Consider the following 21243-nt stretch of genomic DNA (forward strand, 5'->3'; position numbering starts at 1 on the left):
AAATACTTTAAAATTGCAAAACGTTTTTCCTATGCATTAACTATCTAAACTAAAAAAATAATTATTGGTAACTCAATCTCATGTTCTGGAAGTCCTCTATCTCTCTTAATATGCGTATGCATAGAATGCAAGCAATAGTGTGTAAAGAGCTCTTGCACAAATATTTGGATTCAGTGCTTATTTATGGGATTGCTGAGATCAAGACACATCAACACGATTGAGGCATGATCGTAGCAGTCCGTGTACATGTGTTCGTTTCTTTTTCTATGAAATAATTTGTCAGTCTCATCACAGTTCACTTGGCCTTAATTAAAAATAATCATCTGCCACTTGCTATTAGGAAACCCTAAATTTTTACAAGGCATTAATAATGAGAAATATTCGGGTTAACTCAACAATATTAAACATATAATCATCTGACATAATTAATGTTTTTTATCATTATTATATATAAAATGATACAATTAATTTGTTGTTAATTAATTAATTAAATTTACTTAAATTACATGAAAAAATGGAATACTATATTCTACCTACTTTCTTTTCATGTCTGCCTTATCTATTCAATTTCACTACTGTTAGATCATAATCTCAATTAGCTTTTAGCTTTTATCTCTCCTCTTGGAATAGGCATAATAATATCTTATCCAAAAAAGATAGCCATAATGTCTTATCCGAAAAAATTTACCTAACTATGTTTTCTTTATCGTTAATCACATATGGTTTTTTGCCAGTTTATTTATTTAATTTTTTAACCCAATTTTTTTTTGCTTTTTATTGGAAATCAACCCAAAATTTTCTGTACCAAACAATAAGGCCCAATTATAATATAGTCTATAGTCAACGGACACCTTCGTCAAGATTCCCATAATGTGAAGTTTTCCTGATTTGTTTTTGTCAGCACTGTTCTTTCAAGCAAGAACATACACATACATAGCTTGTGATTTCTTGAGCTTGGATAACAACTCAAAAGCTTGAGTTATCGACCCTATTTTCGAAGCAGGGTACAACATATTTTGTGCCAAAACAGGGAAATTTATGACCTTTTTCGATTGTTCACTCTGAAACATTTACAGTTAAATTCAGAGGAAATAAGGATAAGAAACAAAAAAATAGCCAAAAAAAGTTGATATAAAAACATAAAATCAAACAGAGAGAGCAGTGTCAAACATAGAAAGTGAAAGAGAAAAAAGGAAAAAAAAAAAGGCTAACATAGAAAGTGAAAGAGAAAAAAAAAAAAGATTGAGATTACAGAGAATAGAGATTATATAACACAAAAGCATTCACATAAAAAAGAAGAAGAAAAGAAAAGAAACAGAAACTGAGAGTTTAATAATTAATTCCAAAGAAAACTCTCAAAACTAGTTACAACCTCATTCTCTGGCACTGCGAACTCATCATTAGCAGCATACCTATCATCACAACCATCTTGTGTTGTCTGTAACCATGGCAATGGTGGCTGATACATCCACGTGTCATGCGAATCCACGAACACAAACTCCTTCCCCAACTCGTAATTACTTGTTTCCAACCTCGGCAACTCAATGATCTCGCCGAGTTCTTCTGAACCAGTGGACAAGTCCAATGGTGAAACCAACGAGGATAATGAAGAGGACGATGATGACAACGTTGTTGAAGCCAATGATGACGACGAGGGTAAGTCAAACTTGTTCATTTGAGCAGCTTTTGCTGCAGCAGCTTGAACATCACGAGGTGCTAACGAAGCAGGTCGAGGGAGAGAGTTTGCAAGCTCAGGGAAGTTGAGAATGGCGTTGTTTCCTTTGATGCTAAGAGCAGCCACGTCATGTGCTCTTGCTGCCATTTCTGGTGTTGGGAATGTGCCAAGCCATATTCGAGATTTCTTGCGTGGCTCTCGGATTTCAGATACCCACTTCCCCCAATTTCGCATGCGAACTCCTCTGTACAATGGGTGCTTGTTCGAGTCTCGGTTGCGTTTTGTTGTTTTGGATTCTGGGTCGTCGTGAGTTTTCGCACGTGAGACGAGTGAGTTTGAAGATGATGTTGGTGGTGGTGATGATGAGAATGAGTTTGAGCTGCTCTCTGCTTCAAAATTCTGGGATGAAACTCTCATTGTTGATTTAATATTTTGGTGCTTCGGTTGATGTAAGGTTTGAAGGAAGTGTGGAATTTGGAAATTGATGAAAGAGCAAATTGATCTGCTAATGTCTTTTTTTATATTTTTATTGTTACTTTGCAAATGAGTCATATAACACTTATAAAGGTTGATAGAGGACCCACTAGAGAAATGGGTCGTCCTGCTAGTCCTAGTGGGTACAAATACGATGGATGGGTCACCCCTTCTTTGTGCCACGCAATTTTCCTTTTGGTTTTTGCTCTGCATGTGTACATATATACACTGTTAACTTTATCCTAATCTTTAACCGACCCTTGGTTTCACTCTTACACTGTTCATTTGTCCTTTATCCTTCTTGTATTCATTCAAATAGTACACAGCTTTTCAGCTCCATTACCATTTCCCCTTTATTATATGCGTCCTTTTTTTTTTTTTTTTTCAACCGATTATAATTTCATATTCACGGAAATATATAATTGTAATTTTAAAATATTTTTTTTTCTCTTTTTAAAAATTATATGCCGATATGAAGAAAAAAAAATAGTTTTACAATTATAATTATATATTCTTAGAAATACATAATTATAATCAATTGTTTTTTTTTAGTAACAGAAGAAGTACATTTTTCTTTATATATATATATATAGGGTTTTGTATCTATAATTTAACATGACCACAACAACTTTCCTACACACACGACATTTTGTGGGACCCACAATTTTTGAAACCAAAAAAAAAAAAAAAAAAAAACTCTGGCACGCAAAACGAATCTCTATAACATAACACAATCACTTTTCCTACAACATAACTCTTATTAAACCCATATATATATAGGGGATAACATTAGTCATGTCGCAGGAATGAAGTTTTCATCTTGCCCTCGTAAATTTATGTGGGTCTCATGCATGTTAAAAAAAAATTAAAAAAGAAAAAGAGACAGAAACAGTAATCGATGTACAATATTATTTTTATATTTACCACATATATATATATATATAGAGAGAGAGAGAGAGAGTGAGAGAGTTAGGATCCTTTAATACCAGTGTCAAATTTAAAATTTGACACCTCACTGAGAGCCGTTAGATCAAAAAAGATCAATGATGTCACATGCTTACAAATCATAGTCGTTGATATTTTTTGATCTAACAGCTCTTAGATGAGGTGTCAAAGGATCCCTGCCTCTTTCTCTCTTATATATATATATATATATATATATATATATATATATATATATATATATGGTCAAGATCATTTTACATCAGTGTAAGTTACACTCTTAATCTTGTTCGTTGATCCCACTTATATCTAAGGGCTCTAATTTTTTAATAATGTGAGTCATTGGATACAAGTGGATCAATGGTCAAGATTGGGTGTCAAATTTCTAACTCTTACACCGGTATAAGAATATCCTGCTCCAAATATATATATATATATATATATATATATATATATATATATATATATATATATCCAACTTGCCCTTTTCCTATTGCAAATATTTAATGTTATGTTTATATATATGGAAAATATAACCCTCGTGTTGCATAAGAAAACTATCTTATGCTATATATTCATAGAATTTTGTGCAATTTTTTTTTCATTGTAGACCCCACATATTTATCTCACTCACATGAGAATACTATCTCCAATAATATGAGATTAGTATATATATATATATATATATATATATATATATATATATATATATATATATATATATATAGAGGAAAGATATTTTGACTACCAAAAGTGTCCACTACCACTTTACTACCTATCAAATCACCATTGGATCAAAGAGAGAGAATGTTAAAAAGTTTTTGAAGAGAGAGAAAATGTTAATCCAATGATGATTAGATAGGTAGTAAGGTGGTAGTGGAAACTTTTGGTAGTCAAAATATCCTCCCTTATATATATATATGGGGCAGGATCATCTTACACCGGTGTAAGAATAATAAATCTTACACCAAATCTTAATCATTGATTTTCTACATCTAACGGTTAAGATTTATTAGGTCTCACTCATTAATTAATTTTTAATTCCCAATAAATCTCAACCATTGAATGCACGAAAATCAACGGTTAAGATTTGGTGTAAGATTTATTATTCTTACACCTGTGTAAATTGATCCTATCTCTCTCTCTCTCTATATATATATATATATATATATATATATATATATCTTTGATCAGAATCCCAACTACATTTTTCATTTCTCTCTTCTATTGAGATTCTCATCTAACAATATTAAAGAGTGATAGGCAAAGGTAAACAGAAAAAATGGTAGGTAGAATAAAATATATCTCATATATATATATATAACTTATTCGTTGCAGCTTGGCAGCAAGATTGGTTGGTGGATTTATAAATGTTAATGGTGAGGTAACAGGATAGCACTAAGAATGTAATTAGGTTGTTAATTTTGTACTTCTATATTGGCATCATGCTACTAAGTTAACTCTTACGCGTGCCTCTTTATTTCGATTACGTACAAGGGTACTAAAAAGGATGTTTCATGCAGAAGGGTTTGATTTTTGAGGCTCTCAATTCACTGGCCCCAACTTTCAACTCAAAGGTGATTGAACTAACTAACGATCTTTCCATCCATCATCCATGTGCTATCATCATCCGGTTTTAATACATTCACACTTGGCTGTTAACCCATTGCTTAAATTGATCAGAAATATTTCATTTCTTGGGGAATGCTGTTCCAAATAACTTGGTATGTAACACCTATCAAATTTGTTAAATTGATTGCATAAGGTCCATCCTCTATGTGAGCTATTCTAGAGAATATTATATATAACAAACCGAGGCATGTGACTGCCTTTATAACCAGATAGTAAGAGCCAGCAATGATTAGGTTTTTGGACCCTTCTTTGATATCTTCCCTTTTACTATATATTATTTTCCACTCCTAGCAGGTGCAATGATCTCTCTCTTTTTTTCTTCTTCAATTTTAGACTTATGAGAGCAACTAGATAAACTAGTCTGCTAGCTACTTGTACAAAAAATTTTCATTGAGTGATTGTCCAAATTCATAATCTTATAGTAGTGTTGTAAATGCTGTATTTATATTCAATATGCTCTTCTTGTTGCACGTATGGTATGGTGCACCATAGGTGGTTCCAATTGTGCTCTTCTTGCCACGTGCTGATATGTGAACAGAGATTTTACTATAATGGACTAACACCAGACATCGAAGTGACATTGCTTAGTCAAATTTTTCAAAGGGACCCTTTTCCTATTATTAAGACTTGACACATTAAGTTCACCGAAAGAAAGAAGGAAAAAAAAAAAAGATTTAACACATTCCAAATCCTTGTAATTTACAGTGCCAATTATTGCATGATGATTCAAGTAGATACCAAAGAAAGTAATGAAACTAATTAAATCATAATGACTTTGCATTAACAACGACGTGAATTAAATTTTGTCCTCATGGTTGTTGTTGTATATGTACGTTCGCTAGTTTTCAGCCTCCAGAGTATGGCTACTTATTGAGAAGTTGACATTGTACCAATGAAATGAGCTGTTGTCTTAATAAGACTTACGAATTCTATCTGCACAATGTACAAAGGAAAACACTTGGAGCCAAACCATTACCACTCATTTTTTTTTTTGTTTTTTTATTAAGAAAACGATTAAAAAACCTTGATACTGACACTTATGGGCCATATATATATGCATGGATCATGATCTGAAGGCCCGACAAGGCCACTCCTATTTAATACCTAAGTTGGTGAATGAAGGGTTTATGTGTTACAATATTAGTCCCAATTTCATGATTTGTTTTGGCATTTTCATAAAGTTGAGTTTCTCACTTGTGATTAATTAACCAAGGAGTATGTTAATATGTTATACATTCTATAATAAACTTAAATGTTTGAGGCAAATAGCATTATCTAGTGTCACGGTTGTAATTAGCAAAATCCAAGATTAAGAATTCTGAATATTCAAAACATGTATAATACTATCTTCCCAAAATCAAGGATTTGACTTTGCATTTACTGAGAGATCTCGGTCTGATCAATCAAGTCACCATAAACCTTCATTCTTTATGCATATGTACATGTCATTATTCAGTGCTCTTTGTTGTTAAGATGTTTCTACCTTGTTGTCAAAGGTAATGATAATGATCTAACTGTCACAAAGGATAGGTATTTATCATCCCATATTCCCATGTATGTAGATATTTCTGCTTTTTATTATGTACCGAAAAAAATAAATGCAGTTCAACCTCGGGTGTTACATGGATATTATAATTATATCACAAATATAAAATAAGAAGCTGCAATATGTGTGTGTGTGTGACGCTTTTCTTTCATTGGGTGGTGTGATTTTGTAGATTTAATTGTTTATGGGTGAACAGAGGTTAGGGAAGTGAGTCCTCACTGAAAAATTTAGCTTCACCGCTTGCTAGCTATAGTGTCACATGCATTGCCCATACATGGAAAGATGTAGCACACTTCTACCACATTAATTACATGTGTAGTAAGTGGGACCCCTGATTTACCAAATTAAAGATGCAATAATAAATATATCTCACTCATAATATGGTCTCTCTCTCAAAGATTCTGATGTTATTTCATGTTCTATTCACATGGAATTCAGGTGATATCTGCAGGCTCATGCATGAACTTCTTACTTTGTATATGTAATACTTAATATTATGCATTCAAAGTGCACAGTGGGACCTGACTGAAATTTCGTGAATTACAACAGTACCTTGGTGTTCTATTCAAATGTACTAGTTCATGTTCATGCAATGCAAGCTAGCCATGGATTGAAATATTCAAGTAGGAATGAATATTTTGTAGGTTCTTGTCCTTATCATATGAATAATTGCATGCCGTGCCTCCAAAGGTGCATTCATAATCTCGTGCTATACCAATTTGTTTTGTTACTGTGTCATATTCAAATACGACAGAATACAAGTTCCTTTCAAATTCTCTTTAAATATAATGGTTGCATGTCTGACTCAATTAGGAAAAGCGATAATCTTCACCATAAACACGTTGTCAAATACTCCCTTTGGTAGAGAAATGCCAAGCAGCTACCAATCCTTTCAGTCACTTTTAAGGTAAAATTCAGTCCCACTTTTTCTGAGAGACAAACATATCTAATTAGATGTGTAGCAAACGAACTATTCTAATAAGTTTTTTTGTTTTTAAAGATGTTATTGTTAAGAGGTGAAAACGGTGATGACTTAAAATGGAGAACTAAACTGAAAAATACAACCACAACAAATACATGTCCTTATGTTGCTGATGTTACCCTTCTGATTATAATATCAATCATTTTTTCTAAGTAATTATGTTTAAAAGTGGAAGGGACTTCCAATATTAGTTATCCAAATCAAGCTCAACCAGGTTATCAAGAACATGAGCGAAAAAAGAATACAGCCAAATATCTAAACTAAAGAAGGTTGTTATCAGTAATTTAGTTTTCAATCTCACTGCTCAGAAATTTCATGTAATATAGAAAGGCAGTTCAATAGCATCATACAAATTGCCAAAGTAATATAAATTGTATGTTCCTTATTGTCTCATTAAGTTAGAAACATAAAGAATGTCTTCATCTAACTATTGTTAGGTTGCCTGACAAATTTCTTCTTCTTAATTTGTCATTTCACATTTTTTTTTTCCTTTTTTCCTCAAGTTAAATAAACAAGTTTTATGAAGCAATTTCAAAATCTGCTATAGCCATTATGAAGGTTTCCTTCTTACTACCCTCTTCTTCTTTTATGACTTAAAATGAAATCATCATCATCATCTTCATCACTCTCGACAATTCTTTTCTTGGCTTTAATATCACCATTTTTCGATGCCTGTTGTTGCTTCTTGGAAGTTTCAGTTTTAGCGGGTGGCTTTGATGTCTTAACAGGAGTTCCAGTACGTAGCCCCTTTTGCTTCCTCTGCTTCTTCTCAAATGCTTTCCTAGCTCTTTCAGGAGACAGCATGCCATGTTCCATTAACCTGCACATTGAAGTATACATGCCTCAATTTGTAACTTCTGACCAAAGGTTCACTCTACACTAAGTCAGAAAGCGATAGAAGAATAAGACTCCAACCCAATACAAAACTTCATTCAAGAGAGAAATACTTATTATATTGGATAATTATTTAATGTTGAAGGAATCGAGTTGATCCCGCAATTAAACAAAATATCCTTGCAATACAAAAAGCATTCAGATCACTATTTCCCTGAAAATTTTGCCTGTGGAAAGATTGAAACAGAACATTTTCTGTGCATGTTTGAAGGAAGAGTTGTATTATTGAAGTTGGCATAAGAAGTGAAGTTTTGTCATTTTTTTTTTTTCCTTTTTAATATACCGATCCTAATTATCTCTTTGAAGCGAGTTGGTCCCTCGGGTATCCCACAAGCTTCAACTCTTTGAGTTGGTTGGTGGAAATCGAACACAGGTTCTATGCTCACCTACTCAACTTGTGCCGCCAACTGAGCTACACCCATTTGGGTATGTTTTGTCATCTTTTAGACTGAGGTATTGTGTACCATATTAAAAAGAGGCTAAACTTCTTTGGTATGTAAACCCAAATACTATCAATATCTAAGAGACTCAACCCAACTTTGTAAATAAAAAAAAAAAATGGAGGTTTACGGTATCCAAAATTGTCCAGTCTCTATACTCTATAAGGCTTAACCAAGTTGTTGCCTTCTTCATTGTTGGAGAATACTCGACTCCAGAATGAACTGTTGTTGAAACCCAAAATTCACATGTGAAAGGAGAAGCAGGAAAAAAAGGGGAAGATTTAAAGCACCAGAAAATGGGTCCAACAGAGGCTGACAGTAAGGACAAGAAGAGCCATGACATGTACTGAGCTTGAGTTGTCCTGTATGATTGATACTTTTCATCAATTGCCACTTCTTTTCATATTCATTTGGAGTAAAATCTAATGTCAACTACTGTTAAATCCTAAATTACAAATTACTTGTTTCCAGAAAAAATTACAAATTACTTTCCTATCTCATGAATAATTCAGTAAATGATGGTTACTCAATATAGATGAAAGGAAAGAAAAAGGAACCAAAAGAATAAAAATAAAATTGAGGGTAAAGAATGAAATTTGGTGAATCAGGTGTCAAGAAAATAAAATATAATGGAAAAATCGTGGAAGTATTCTTCCAATATTGTCCTTTTCCAGTAACCAATAACAGAAGCTGCAAATTTCAAGTTAAAACATCTTGCCCTTGGGCAACATAAAGAATGATCCTCGGGTTGACACATCTACCAAGACGCCAAAATCCTACAATACTATATGAAGCTCTATTACTATTACTTATGTCTGTCAGTCATCAAATGTTAAAGCACTCCTGCATGGCAATACTGGAAGCTGATTTCACTGTCACCCTTGAGCATAATGCACACATCTAACAAGCCGATACTCAATTAATAATGTCCTCAACAGCACAAGAACATATAGATCTTGCCAAATGTTTTAAAAATACCTTTTTAAAAGACACTATTATCAAGACTTAACACTTAAACCATTTATAATCACTAAATTCATAAAAATGCAAAATTAAAGTGACAGAATAAGTATTTGTAATCAACTAAAAATGTTGACCATTCTCCACTGATTGATAGTGTCATAACGGGATTGCTCATATAAACTCATAATTTTCAGGATCTCTCAGATTTTCACAAAAATCTGTTGGAGGGTGCCTCATTTTATATATATATAGAGTCAAGATCATTTTACACCAGTGTAACTTGCACTCTGAATCTTAATCGTTTATCCTATTTATATCTAACGGTTCTGATTTATTATAAATTTGAGTCGTTAGATACAAGCAAATCAATGATCAAGATTTGATATAAACTTTTTATTCTTATGTAATAATATCCTTCCCTATATATATATATATAACGGCTCAATCTTGACCGTTGATTCTATTTACATCTAACGACTCTGATGCATTAGATATGAGAGCTGTTAGATCCAAACAAATCAATGATCAAGATTTGATATAAGACTTTTTATTCTTACACCGGTGTAAGAATAACCTGCCCCATATATATATATATGTGTGTGTGTATTTATATTGTAAGTAGCACCTGTTTTACTTATTGTAATGGAGATTATACTTAAAAAAGAAGAGAATATTGTGCAAGAAATAATGTTAAAGATAAAATGCTTTTATTTTCTCCAGCAAAAACAATTTGATTTAAACACATAAAATGGAAAGATAAAGAGCAAAAGGAAGTTCTAATTCAGAAGAAGAAAGAGAAAGCAGATAACAAGGCCATGCAAGTTGAATCAAAGATTTCATGCAGTAAAACTTCTTCAAAGATCCAGACACTGTATGCAGAAAGACAGCAAGATTCAATCATGAAGGTAGTAGACCATATAAAAATGCAGAATACTATCAGTTATGAGAGCCACTGAGAAAAAACTGCAAACTGGAAGCTATAGAGAGACAGAAGGCAGCTTTCAGTTGAGATGTACCTCCTTTATTGAAGAGGCATATAATCCTTGCTAGTTACTATAAATGTTACTTGGAGAATTAAGATTCGAAAGGGAATGGATAGTTAAACTCTAACTAATTCTCTATATGTAAGTAAGACTAAATTGGTTTCATTCTCAAATATATGGTTGACACTCCAGTCCTCTAGGATATGAAATTAGAAGTCCAGAACAGATTAGGTAATAGCTAAGCAAGAATGCCTATTCGTCAGATCATAAAGGACTCTGTCAACAAAAAAAAGTTCCATGCAATATCTTTGGATTTATGGAAACGAACACATTCATTTCTATGGTAAACAGCTATATATAATAGTTCTTCTGCAGCAGATGCAAATCTTTATGAAGTGAAGTAGGAATGGGGGTATTGGCAGATGCTCTAGCATGCTTTATTATCACACACCATTAACCAATGTTAGACCTGAATGAATGGGAAAGGAATGAGGCCTTCTCTAGTGATGCAAATGAAGACAAAAGCAGTATTTACATCAAGGTCACTTATCAATAGCAGCATAAGTTTTTTTGGTAAAACAATCAGGGTACTTAATGGTATTAAACATTAATTTGTTTCAGAGTAATGCTATATCTTCTTAACATCCTCCTAATTACCTAAACAGAGTGTTGAATGAAAAAGTAGAAGCATTTAATGCCTTGAAAACCCAAAAAACATTTAGTACATTCTTCTTTAAGTAATTAGAAATATCATTAGGAGAATATATAACTATTTTCTGTTTAATTAAAACAGAGAAGTTATAGTTGTTAGCTTATTACACAGCTATCCTGAATAAGTTAGGTTAGGCACATACACAAAAAAACAGAGCAGATAATATCTATCATTTATTAATCTCGTGTAAATAACCTTGGGATAAATTTTTTTTTTTTTTTACAACTTGAAAAAGGAAACTCACCAAAATTCTGCCATTTCACTTGTTGGTATCTGTTTTGATAATGACTCATAGAAAATCCTGAGGGGTTCTTTCTGTCAACAAAGGCCATAAAAAAACACAAATATGAGTGGGAGTTGATAACCACATATATACATTAGTTTTATAATTTCAAGGAATCAACTTGTATGAGTTCAGAACCTGTTCTGGAGGATCATGTTTCTGCCCAGGCAAACTGTAGACTTTCCTCTCTCTCACTTTTGTAGTAGCTGTCTTTGTTATTGTCTTTGAAGATGATAATGTTGATTTTGATTTAACCTACCAAAAAAAAAAAAAAAAAAAAGCATTTAGTTACACAACAATCCTTACTGAAATTTACAGATTTGAGATATAAGAACATATGGTATATGGTGTCAAAATTCTATTTTAATAAAAAGAAAAAGAAAAAGTTCTTATGAATTCGTGTAAGGGAAAATCAAATGCAATTTCTTACGATAAATCACGATGTATTATTTGGAACAATCCACAAAATTCTCAACCCAACTCACCCAATTTCCATCGGTCAGTGAAAACCCAGATAATAAATAGATGTGCCCACAAATTGGAAACTACCCAATTAAGAATTCAATCAAATAACACGACCCATATGTCCAAAATCGCGCCTAAACAACCTGAACAACATAAAAAATTCAAATTTTTAATCATTAAATTCGAAGAGTGATTGATACCTCAGATTTTGTCACAGTTGTGACAGATTTCATCTTAGAATCAGGTGGGCGCTTGGTTGAGCTGTCCACTTTCCTCTTAACAGCTGAAGAATCAATCTTTCCCTTGGAAGAGCCATCTGGGCCACTTGATTTGAGCTTCACAGTACTGCTTCTGATCTCTGTAGCCATACTCGAATCCAATAACAATTTTTTTTTTGCTACAAATTAGATCTGATTGAACTTTCCTTTGTTTTGGTTACCCTTTACAATCTCATTCACAATTACTCCAAATTTATCACCTTTTTTTATCTTTCTTAATGAATTTATCTCTTTTCTTTTCTTCTCTTCTCTCTTAAGGATACAAAAACGAAAAGAAAAAACGTTCAGATTTGCCGGTTAATGTTTGTTTAACTGCCATGTTCCAACTGAGGGATAAAACCTTGTATTTGATATTATTATTTTTTGTGTAAATCTTGGATTTGATATTATTATTTTTTTTGTAAATCTTGGATTTGATATTATGAACCTATATGCATGCGATTGGAGCCTCTTCTGGAAAGACATTTATGCCCTTTAAACCAGGCTTAGTCTTATTGGACGGTGAAGATTTTGAGGGAACATATATGTTAACGTACGGACGACATCATTTGATCAAGTACTTCGAGAAACGCAAGCACAGTGTTTTCACTGACTTTCACGTGAACAGTTGTTGGAACCCATGCGAAAATAAGAATAATAATTCCTCGTAATGGAGATATCATGCCTCAAAATCACAAATATTAGATACATTAAATATAAAATGAGTGCACTATCATTATAAATATATATTTTTAATAATTTTACGCTTGCATTTGATAGTATATGACAACCACGTTAGGTAATAAATTTGACACCTGATTGTTAATAATAATATAAGCAGTGTCATTAAATAGTGTATTAAGATAAATTTGACCGACAATGTAAGAAAATTTACACTAACAAAATTTACACCAAGGCCAAGTCAAAATCAAACTCATTTAACAGAAGGTTGACTCAAATGACAATATAGGGGTGTATTAGATTAAGATTTTAAAAAATGTTTTTTGAGATAAAAAATCTTGTAGATTTTAAAAGATTATTTAGAATTGGAGAGATTTTAAAAACTTTTTTAAATGACTTTTTTTACAATCAATATTTCATAAGATTGGATTTTTAAAGATTTTAATAGAATTTATAAGATTTGAAAAGACAATATGGATTTATAAGATTTTAAAAAACATATAAATTTTTAACAAACATTCAAAATTACAAGAGTCGATAAAAATAATAATAAAAGAAATGCAATGAAATTGATAAAAAAAGTAAAACCTAATATAATTTTCTCAATCAGTGAAACATAATATACTTTTTAACAAACATTCAAAAATTACTAAGCAACAATTTTTCACATACTTTTTAACAAACATTCAAAATTACTAAGCAACAATCTTTCACATATCTAAAGTTATTATGGTCCTCCATGCATTAGAATTTTCTCGTTCCTGCCCTTGGATTTGACCAATGGGTTAAAAATTATCTTCTTCGTTTGGTATTAAAGCTATGCATATAGGATTATAAGACCTAATTTTCTAATTATTAAATTAATTATAAATTTCCATATAGAATCTAAAGTTCATAATAAAATTTCGTTTAGAATTTTTTGCAATTGATCTTGAAAATCTTGGGATTTTTGTTCTACGTGATGAGAGTTTTCTAAGCATATTTCATATGCATATTTTCATTGAATATTCTAAGAAAATTTCAAATCTGAATTTTTAGATTTTATTACATGAAAGTTTAGAAAAAATTTCAATTTTTTTTCAATTGATACATTGAAACTTTAAGTTGCTTTGGGGCTTTTGAAAAATAAGTTTTTAGTTATCTATTGACACAAAAATTATTTGAAATCGTTTCCTATAGTGAAGGAATTTCGTTCATGAATGTATTGTTATGAAATATAGGATTTATATTATGAAAGTTTCAATCTTTCTTTAAATTGATATTGTTTCATTTATGTAAAATGAAAATTGGTTTGAGGATTTTAGTTTCCATGTTATTTCCCTACTGTTTTATGTTATTTTTAATACAAAAATGACACATTTTTGTGCCAAGAAAAACCGCGACCCATAGCTTGAAAAACCACTTTTTAAATTACCAAAATTTCTCAAAAATATGATGTTTTTGATATAGATTATATTAAAATCTCATTGGTTTGTTATTTACGGGTTGTTTTGTGATGAAAATCTCTAAAAAATATGCTATTTTTGAGTTTTGACGAAGCTCCCACGGGCGAAACCCGAATTCAAGTAGGTCAACTTGTAAAGAAAACACTATAATATAGAAATCATCTCAAGAAATCCTAGGAGCTAGAATAAGATTGTGAAAGAGATCTTTACAAAAAAAAAAAAAAAGATTGTGAAAAAAACATCCTATTTATATTTATTACTAAAAAGTCTCACGAAATTTACATCAATAGAAAATCCATTAAAATCGTTAGATTTTTTGAATACCACAAGATTGTTTAAAATCTTGATTGAATATCAACGGATTTGGACGGATTCTAAAATAATCTTTTAAAATCCTAATCGAATATCACATGACTTTTTTTCAATCCATTAAAATCTTAATCGAATACCAATAAATTTTTGTGTTCAAAAATAATCTATTAAAATCTTTTAAAATCTCAATCTAATACACTCCCTAAATCTCATAGTTGGACCAAACCTGAATAATTGACACGTCACTCTACTTTAAGATTAGTCTCATGCCTATGTAAGCCGCACGGGTGGTGAAAATATCAAGGGATATGACTTGATCCAAAGGAATAATTACGATCATGAAATAAAAAAATAAAATAAAACTCATCTACATTTTTTTAAAATTTAATAAAACACTTTTTTGCCTATTTGTATAACCCCTTTAATTCCACTATTGTAATATGAAATAACAACGTTCCATCCACTATAGCAATGCCTCCATTACTGCTGCTACGGTTTTTACAATTATTCACATCTTCTAAAAGGAACTTCAACTGAACTGCTAATCAGCACAGGAAAAAAAAAAAAAAAAAAAATTAGAGAAATTTTTGTGTACACCAAACCTCCAAAGCTGTACGCAACAAATGACCATACCAACATTATATATTTGGTGACCAAAATTTCTCAACTTGGCAACCCAAAAAAAAAATAAAAAAAATCTATCAACCTACTCTTAACCTTTCACAAAGTTATGTAGCTGGTGCAGAGAAGACTCTGTTGTACCAAATAGAATGAAGTATCATGTGAAATATATCATACTTGACAGGGTCCTTGTGCCAAAGGAAATGCTGCTGTACCTTTTTGACCCTCATCTGCATTGAAAGATACCTCCTTTCTGGGATGGAAAGGAGTATATTTTTCAAATTTGGAATATCCTTCTCCAAAACAATTACAGCAAAGGACTCCCAATTCAAAACCTCAAAAAAGGGTGGTACAAAATTGTCAGATATAATAACTGGAACACATTCATAGAAAATGGCTTCCACAACTCTTGGACTGTTCACTTCATAACCTTTTGCACAAATACAGTACTTGCTGCTCTTCATGTACTGGATGTAATCCTTATTTCCCTTAGACTTAGGCATTTTCCCAAAGATCTTCATCTCAGGATCTTTATTTTCCCAGTGCTGCAACAAAATTGGCCTAACATAACCATGCATTTTCCCTGCAAAAAAGGCCAGAGTTGTTTTCTTGGAAGCTGGATTCCCACCAAGTTCCCTAGTGGGATTTTGAGCATTGCGGACATACGTTTCAGGAAGAGATGCATCCTTCCCAAAGACAAAGCCTTCTTTTACATCAGCATTGCAAAGGGCTTTTATGCACTTAGCCATGTGCACCTTTGTTTCTGCTGGTGCCTGCATAGGGGAGAACTATCTTTGTATCAGAATATAAAATGCATGAGACTAATCTTATAGAAAAAAATCCAAGTTTTAGTTTGTGTTCCACAAAGGATATAGCATTGAATTTGAATGTGAAATGACAAAACATTAAGTGTCTCCAACAAACTGACACATGAAAGACATTAATTGAAAGAGGAAAAGCATACCCAGTCATGGCAAGCTACAAGAAAATGATCAGCACCTTCAGTTCTATTCCAGAAAGGGTGTTTCCCTGCAATCATGTCTACATAATTATCAAGATACTGAATCAGGTTCTTATGACTATGTGATCCCTGTATATACAAGGTTTCCTCTAGCATTCGAGAACTGAAAGGTAAGTAAAACAAGTGTGCTTTCTTTGGGTCTTTAGTTACAAATCTTTTGTTAGCTTCCATCAGCTTCATGAACCATCCCTCAGAAGCATAAATTCCTGTGAGAAATGGTGAATGCAGTATGGGTCTAGCTCCTTCTCTGTATACAAAGACTTTGAGAGTCTTTTCCATTAACTCATAGCTCCTGAAAATTAGACACAAGACTATTAGAAAGTGAAATGTGAATTCATCAGCACCATAAAGCATCCTGTTTTATGTATCATTGGTACTACACAGTTGGATACATCTTTTACAGAATCTCTAGTATTTTTTTTTTCATTGTGAAGAACAATTAGTATGATTAAACCTTTGCAGATATGAAAATGGCTCAGGAAAATAATATTAAACCTCCTTAGTCCTTAACCTACTATAGTCACATTTAGCAAAATGCACAAATCTGCCAAGTGTTTTTTTTTTTTCTCGTGAACAACAAAGAAACTCTTCAGTATCAATAAATGCAGCAATTATTATATTTATGTAAGGGAACATTACGATCGCAAAACGGATTTCACTTATTTCATCAGAATGGTAAATAGAAGTTCTCTATAATAATCTCACTCTGTCCTTAATAATTTAATTCACATTGTCATTAAATATTCTTGTGTTTATTTCAGGAATAGAAATTTGACTGCCATAAGGTACTTGTGAACCTTGTTTTGGGGGAAAATACTTAATAATCAAATAATACCTCTTGAACATGGAAACATTTTGATAAAGAGGAGCATAAAGATTTGGATCATTCTTTACAATAGGTGCATTTTCAATCTCTGATCTGGCCTGTAGTAGCTCTTGATCAACAGCTGAAAACCACCTTGGCCTCTAAAACAAATTAATAATATAAGAGAGGAACACTAGAATATCAAAAAACAAAAATCTCATAGTCTTCATAATAAAGTTGAAATTTCAAACTTTAGCCACGTACCATAGAGCGATATGAAGCATGGCTTTGAAGCAATAACTTGCTCATTTCAGATATAGATGTTACTTCTGGAATTGGTATATGAGAATCTTGATTCTCCTTAGGGACAGTGTTGATGGAGGAATTCTTGCCCAGTATATTGCCATCATTTTGTGATGGCCTGAAACTCTCTTCCTTGATGGAATTAGTTATGTTGTCTTTCTGAAGTGAAGATATTTTGGAATCATTTGATAACAATGCAGTTGTGACATTTGGGGTCACATTTGTTGTAGGACTGAAAGGTGGAGTTAAATATGATGGTGCTTTTTCGGGAGAAGGCGAAGGAGAATATGCATATGAACTTCCAGATTTATGTTCAGGTGTTGAAGTAATGTTTTCTTCTGGGGAATGCCTTGTCAAAAAACTCAAACCTATAGTATTGTTATAACTGCTAGGTTCAAGATCTCCTGCATGCTGTCTTTCAGATACATTACCTTGTTTTTTAATCCTGTCTACCATGGTTTTATCAGACTCATCATATCCTAGAGATTTGTTTTGTGGACTTTCTGGTTCCAAGACAAAACCAGTTCTTGGAGTAGTGTCCTTTTCCCCAGGCATCCTAGTTTTATTAGCTATCTCAAGTGCATTTTCACCAATAGAGTTTGCTCCATTGAGAATTGTCACATTGTTAACAATTTCGGACTCAGACAGCGGATCTGTAGCTTGCAAGATACTACTTCCTGATGTTGGTATCTTGCCAGCAGAGAATAAAGGGAGTACAACATTACCATATGGAAGCTCAAGATACTGAAAAGCTATGATCACTGCAAAAGTAGTGCCAATAAACCATAGCAATTTCTTTGTTTCCAGCTGAAACAAGGACCAAAATTCTTGACCCATTTTGCTAAAATTCTTCAACTACAGTCAGTTGACTAGGAATGACCATAGTACCTCTGCAGATGTTACCCAAAAATCAGAAATCCAGTAAGAAAGAAACGTTTTTATATATTCAAGAAAATTATGCAAATTTTTGCTCCTTTACCCCTCAAATACACCCAACTGAAACACAGGGCACCATAGAAAAATTGACAATGGCAAAAAGGCTAACCAAACCAAAGACTATCTTGCCAAAGAATAAACCAAGGTGCTGAGTTCTACATATATATATGAATTCACTTTCACCGAACAGATTTATGAAAATGCACATGCATTTTTTCCTATTTACTCAAAAAATCAAATATAATTGTGGTTGTTTCTCGAAAATAAAATAGTAGTTGAAACTCAAATGTAAATGGCCTAAGAAATGCAGAGAAAGGAAAAAAGAAACAAAAAGGGAAGGTAACTCACAGAACAATAACCAGAGAGTCACAGAGATCAAAAGTCAAGAAACACATCAAAAGGTAATGAATGTCCTCAAAACCCACCAAAATTTGATGTTAACACTTACCAAACATCAAACTAGTCATTTACAGTGACATGCAACAAGAAATGCTCCACTTCAATAATACATCATTCACCAATCACCATGCAAAACCCAATTCAACCAACAAGTCGAATTCCAAACTACAGGTACTACACTACCTCAATCACTTTCTTTTTATATCTCTGAAGGCATGAAAATCATCAAGAACAAAAGAATCAAGACAAGGTGGGAGAAAAAAAAAATAAAGGAAAAAAGAAAAAGAAAAAGACATGAGAAAGCACTTAAGGAGGATATTAACTTATTAACCAAACAAACAACATTAAGCACCTCTGGGAGGAGGTTCCAAGATTTGTTCTTTTTCTCTTTTTGTTTTGCATGCCGTTTCAGATGAACAAAACACCGAAATGGGTTACTTGTAGAATTATTTAATATTTAAAAAAGAGAGAGAGAGAGAGTTGAATAATGGTTAAGAAACCTTACTTGGCACTTACTCTGACGTTGGAAGTTCCTTCCACGCTCTTCCGTTCACACAGGTTTTGAGGTGTCCAGCATGAACCACGAGAACGTGACTTTATTTATATGTGTCAAAGTTTCAAAGTGGCATAGCTGAAGCTTACACATTCGGACACACAATCCATTACACTGTTCAACGCCACCAGCCAATTCAATTTCACTTCAAACAAAAAGGCAAAAAAGAAATGGGATGGCATGTATATTGTTTGAAAACCGACAAAAGAATAGAAACTACTGATATTTGATAATTAATTATGATATAAGTTTTTTATTTATAGAAGTATTGAATCTATTTCATATTAAGATTGTAATTCAAACTTAAAATTGGAGCGGGCATTGATTGAATTATTTTTTGTTTTTGTATGTGTTATTAAATTGGTCTCACCCAGTCGGTCGGATTGGTTGAACCGGGGACTAAATCCTTAATTGGTCTGACTCAATCAATTAATCGGATATGCATATAATTCAATATCTGTTTTCTAGTTGAACTGATTTTTAAAAACTGTGCTAAAATATTCTATCATAATTATATTCTTACTATTCAAATTTGGTACTAAGGAAAGAAAAATGACATGTTAACCATTAAGTCAAATTAATTTAGTTGTTATATTACTTCTATTTATATATTTATCATAGTAGAATATGTTGCCACTATTTTCAAAAATCAATTCAACCAAAAAACAGGTATCGAGTTGCATGCATGGCCCGGTTAATTAATTGAATTAGACCAGTCAAGGGTCCGGGTCTCGGTTCAACCAATCCAACCCACTGGGTCAGGCCAATTTTTTTTTTTTTTTTTTTGTATCCTAGGTCAGGCCAATTTTAATAATACAGACAAAAACAAAAAAACTAATTCATTAAATGAAAAAGAATTCAATCAATTAGAAAGTGACATGTTAACCACTAAACTAAATTAATTTGATTGTTATATTACTTCTATTTATATATTTATTATATATTTACATAAATTTAATTTAAACAATTCGACCAAGAACCCAGTGACCTGATATCACTACTAGAAAAGTCATTATTTTCGACGGAAGAAATTCCGTCGAAATTACTGACGGAATTTTCGACGGAATCCATTTATCGTTGAATTTTTTGACGGAAAACAGATTCCGTCAAAAACTATCGACAGAAAATTGATTCTGTCGAAATGTTTTCGACGGAAAATGAATTCCGTCGAAAACGGATGAATAAAATAAATGGAAAAGAAATTAATTTTGTGAAAGTTTTCGACGGAAAATGAATTCCGTCGAAGATTTTGGACGGAAAACGAATTCCGTCGAAAACAGATGAATAAAATAAAAGGAAAAGAAATTGATTTTGTGAAAGTTTTCGACGGAAAATGAATTCCGTCGAAGATTTTTGACAGAAAATTAATTCCGTCGAAAACGGATGAATAAAATAAATTTGAAAAGAAACTGATTTTGTGAAGTTTTTCGACGGAAAATGGATTCCGTCGAAGATTTTCGACGGAAAACGAATTCCGTCGAAAATAGATGAATAAAATAAATGCAAAAGAAATTGATTTTGTGAAGTTTTTCGACGGAAAATGGATTCTGTTGAAGATTTTCAACGGAAAATTAATTCCGTCGAAAACGGATGAATAAAATAAATGCAAAAGAAACTGATTTTGTGAAGGTTTTCGACGAAAAATGAATTCTGTCAAAGATTTTTGACGGAAAATTAATTCCGTCGAAAACAGATGAATAAAATAAATGGAAAAGAAATTGATTTTGTGAAGGTTTTCGACGGAAAATGGATTTCGTCGAATATTTTTGACGAAAAACAAATTTCGTCGAAAACAGGATTAATAAAATAAATTGAAAAAGAAATTGATTTGGTGAAGGTTTTCGACGGAAAATGGATTCCATCGAAGCTTTTTGAAGGAAAACTAATTACGTCGAAAACAGATGAATAAAATATATTGG

At 32.2% G+C, this 21243-nt stretch overlaps 3 protein-coding genes across 3 annotated transcripts; all 3 read right to left on the reverse strand.

Annotated features, from left to right (window-relative positions):
- Positions 1-1336: 1336 nt before the first annotated feature.
- Positions 1337-2092, reverse strand: LOC133295937 (ethylene-responsive transcription factor TINY-like). Its single transcript, XM_061494871.1, has one exon. It carries the CDS (start codon positions 2090-2092, stop codon positions 1337-1339), a length of 756 nt encoding a protein of 251 aa, XP_061350855.1.
- Positions 2093-7552: 5460 nt separating this feature from the next.
- Positions 7553-12580, reverse strand: LOC133295945 (uncharacterized). The gene is made up of 4 exons (XM_061494882.1): positions 12192-12580; positions 11665-11781; positions 11488-11558; positions 7553-8071 (listed from the first exon to the last, which is right to left on the reverse strand). The coding sequence occupies exons 1-4, from the start codon at positions 12357-12359 to the stop codon at positions 7822-7824; spliced, it is 606 nt and encodes a 201-aa protein (XP_061350866.1). The 5' UTR covers positions 12360-12580; the 3' UTR covers positions 7553-7821.
- Positions 12581-15414: 2834 nt separating this feature from the next.
- On the reverse strand, positions 15415-18273 carry LOC133295852 (probable glycosyltransferase At5g25310). The gene is made up of 6 exons (XM_061494715.1): positions 17906-18273; positions 17398-17734; positions 17164-17294; positions 16272-16620; positions 15613-16080; positions 15415-15522 (listed from the first exon to the last, which is right to left on the reverse strand). Exons 1-6 carry the CDS (start codon positions 18271-18273, stop codon positions 15415-15417), a joined length of 1761 nt encoding a protein of 586 aa, XP_061350699.1.
- Between the last annotated feature and the right edge of the window lie 2970 nt (positions 18274-21243).

The sequence above is a fragment of the Gastrolobium bilobum genome, unplaced genomic scaffold (genome assembly GCF_033153095.1).
Source record: "Gastrolobium bilobum isolate Gb01-03AN ecotype WA unplaced genomic scaffold, APGP_CSIRO_Gbil_v1 utg2195, whole genome shotgun sequence".
Lineage (NCBI taxonomy): Eukaryota > Viridiplantae > Streptophyta > Magnoliopsida > Fabales > Fabaceae > Gastrolobium > Gastrolobium bilobum.

What these genes read in the sequence shown, in the direction of transcription:
- LOC133295937 (XM_061494871.1), bottom strand. Translation starts at nt 2,092, where the DNA reads ATGAGAGTTTCATCCCAGAATTTTGAAGCAGAGAGCAGCTCAAACTCA.
- LOC133295945 (XM_061494882.1), bottom strand. Translation starts at nt 12,359, where the DNA reads ATGGCTACAGAGATCAGAAGCAGTACTGTGAAGCTCAAATCAAGTGGC. An exon ending in CAACTGTGACAAAATCTGAG is followed by an intron (nt 11,782 to 12,191) that starts GTATCAATCACT and finishes TTTTTTTGGTAG; the next exon opens with GTTAAATCAAAATCAACATT. An exon ending in AACATGATCCTCCAGAACAG is followed by an intron (nt 11,559 to 11,664) that starts GTTCTGAACTCA and finishes CTTTGTTGACAG; the next exon opens with AAAGAACCCCTCAGGATTTT.
- LOC133295852 (XM_061494715.1), bottom strand. Translation starts at nt 18,273, where the DNA reads ATGGGTCAAGAATTTTGGTCCTTGTTTCAGCTGGAAACAAAGAAATTG. An exon ending in ATGCTTCATATCGCTCTATG is followed by an intron (nt 17,295 to 17,397) that starts GTACGTGGCTAA and finishes AATTTGTTTTAG; the next exon opens with AGGCCAAGGTGGTTTTCAGC. An exon ending in TTGTAGCTTGCCATGACTGG is followed by an intron (nt 16,081 to 16,271) that starts GTATGCTTTTCC and finishes TCCCCTATGCAG; the next exon opens with GCACCAGCAGAAACAAAGGT.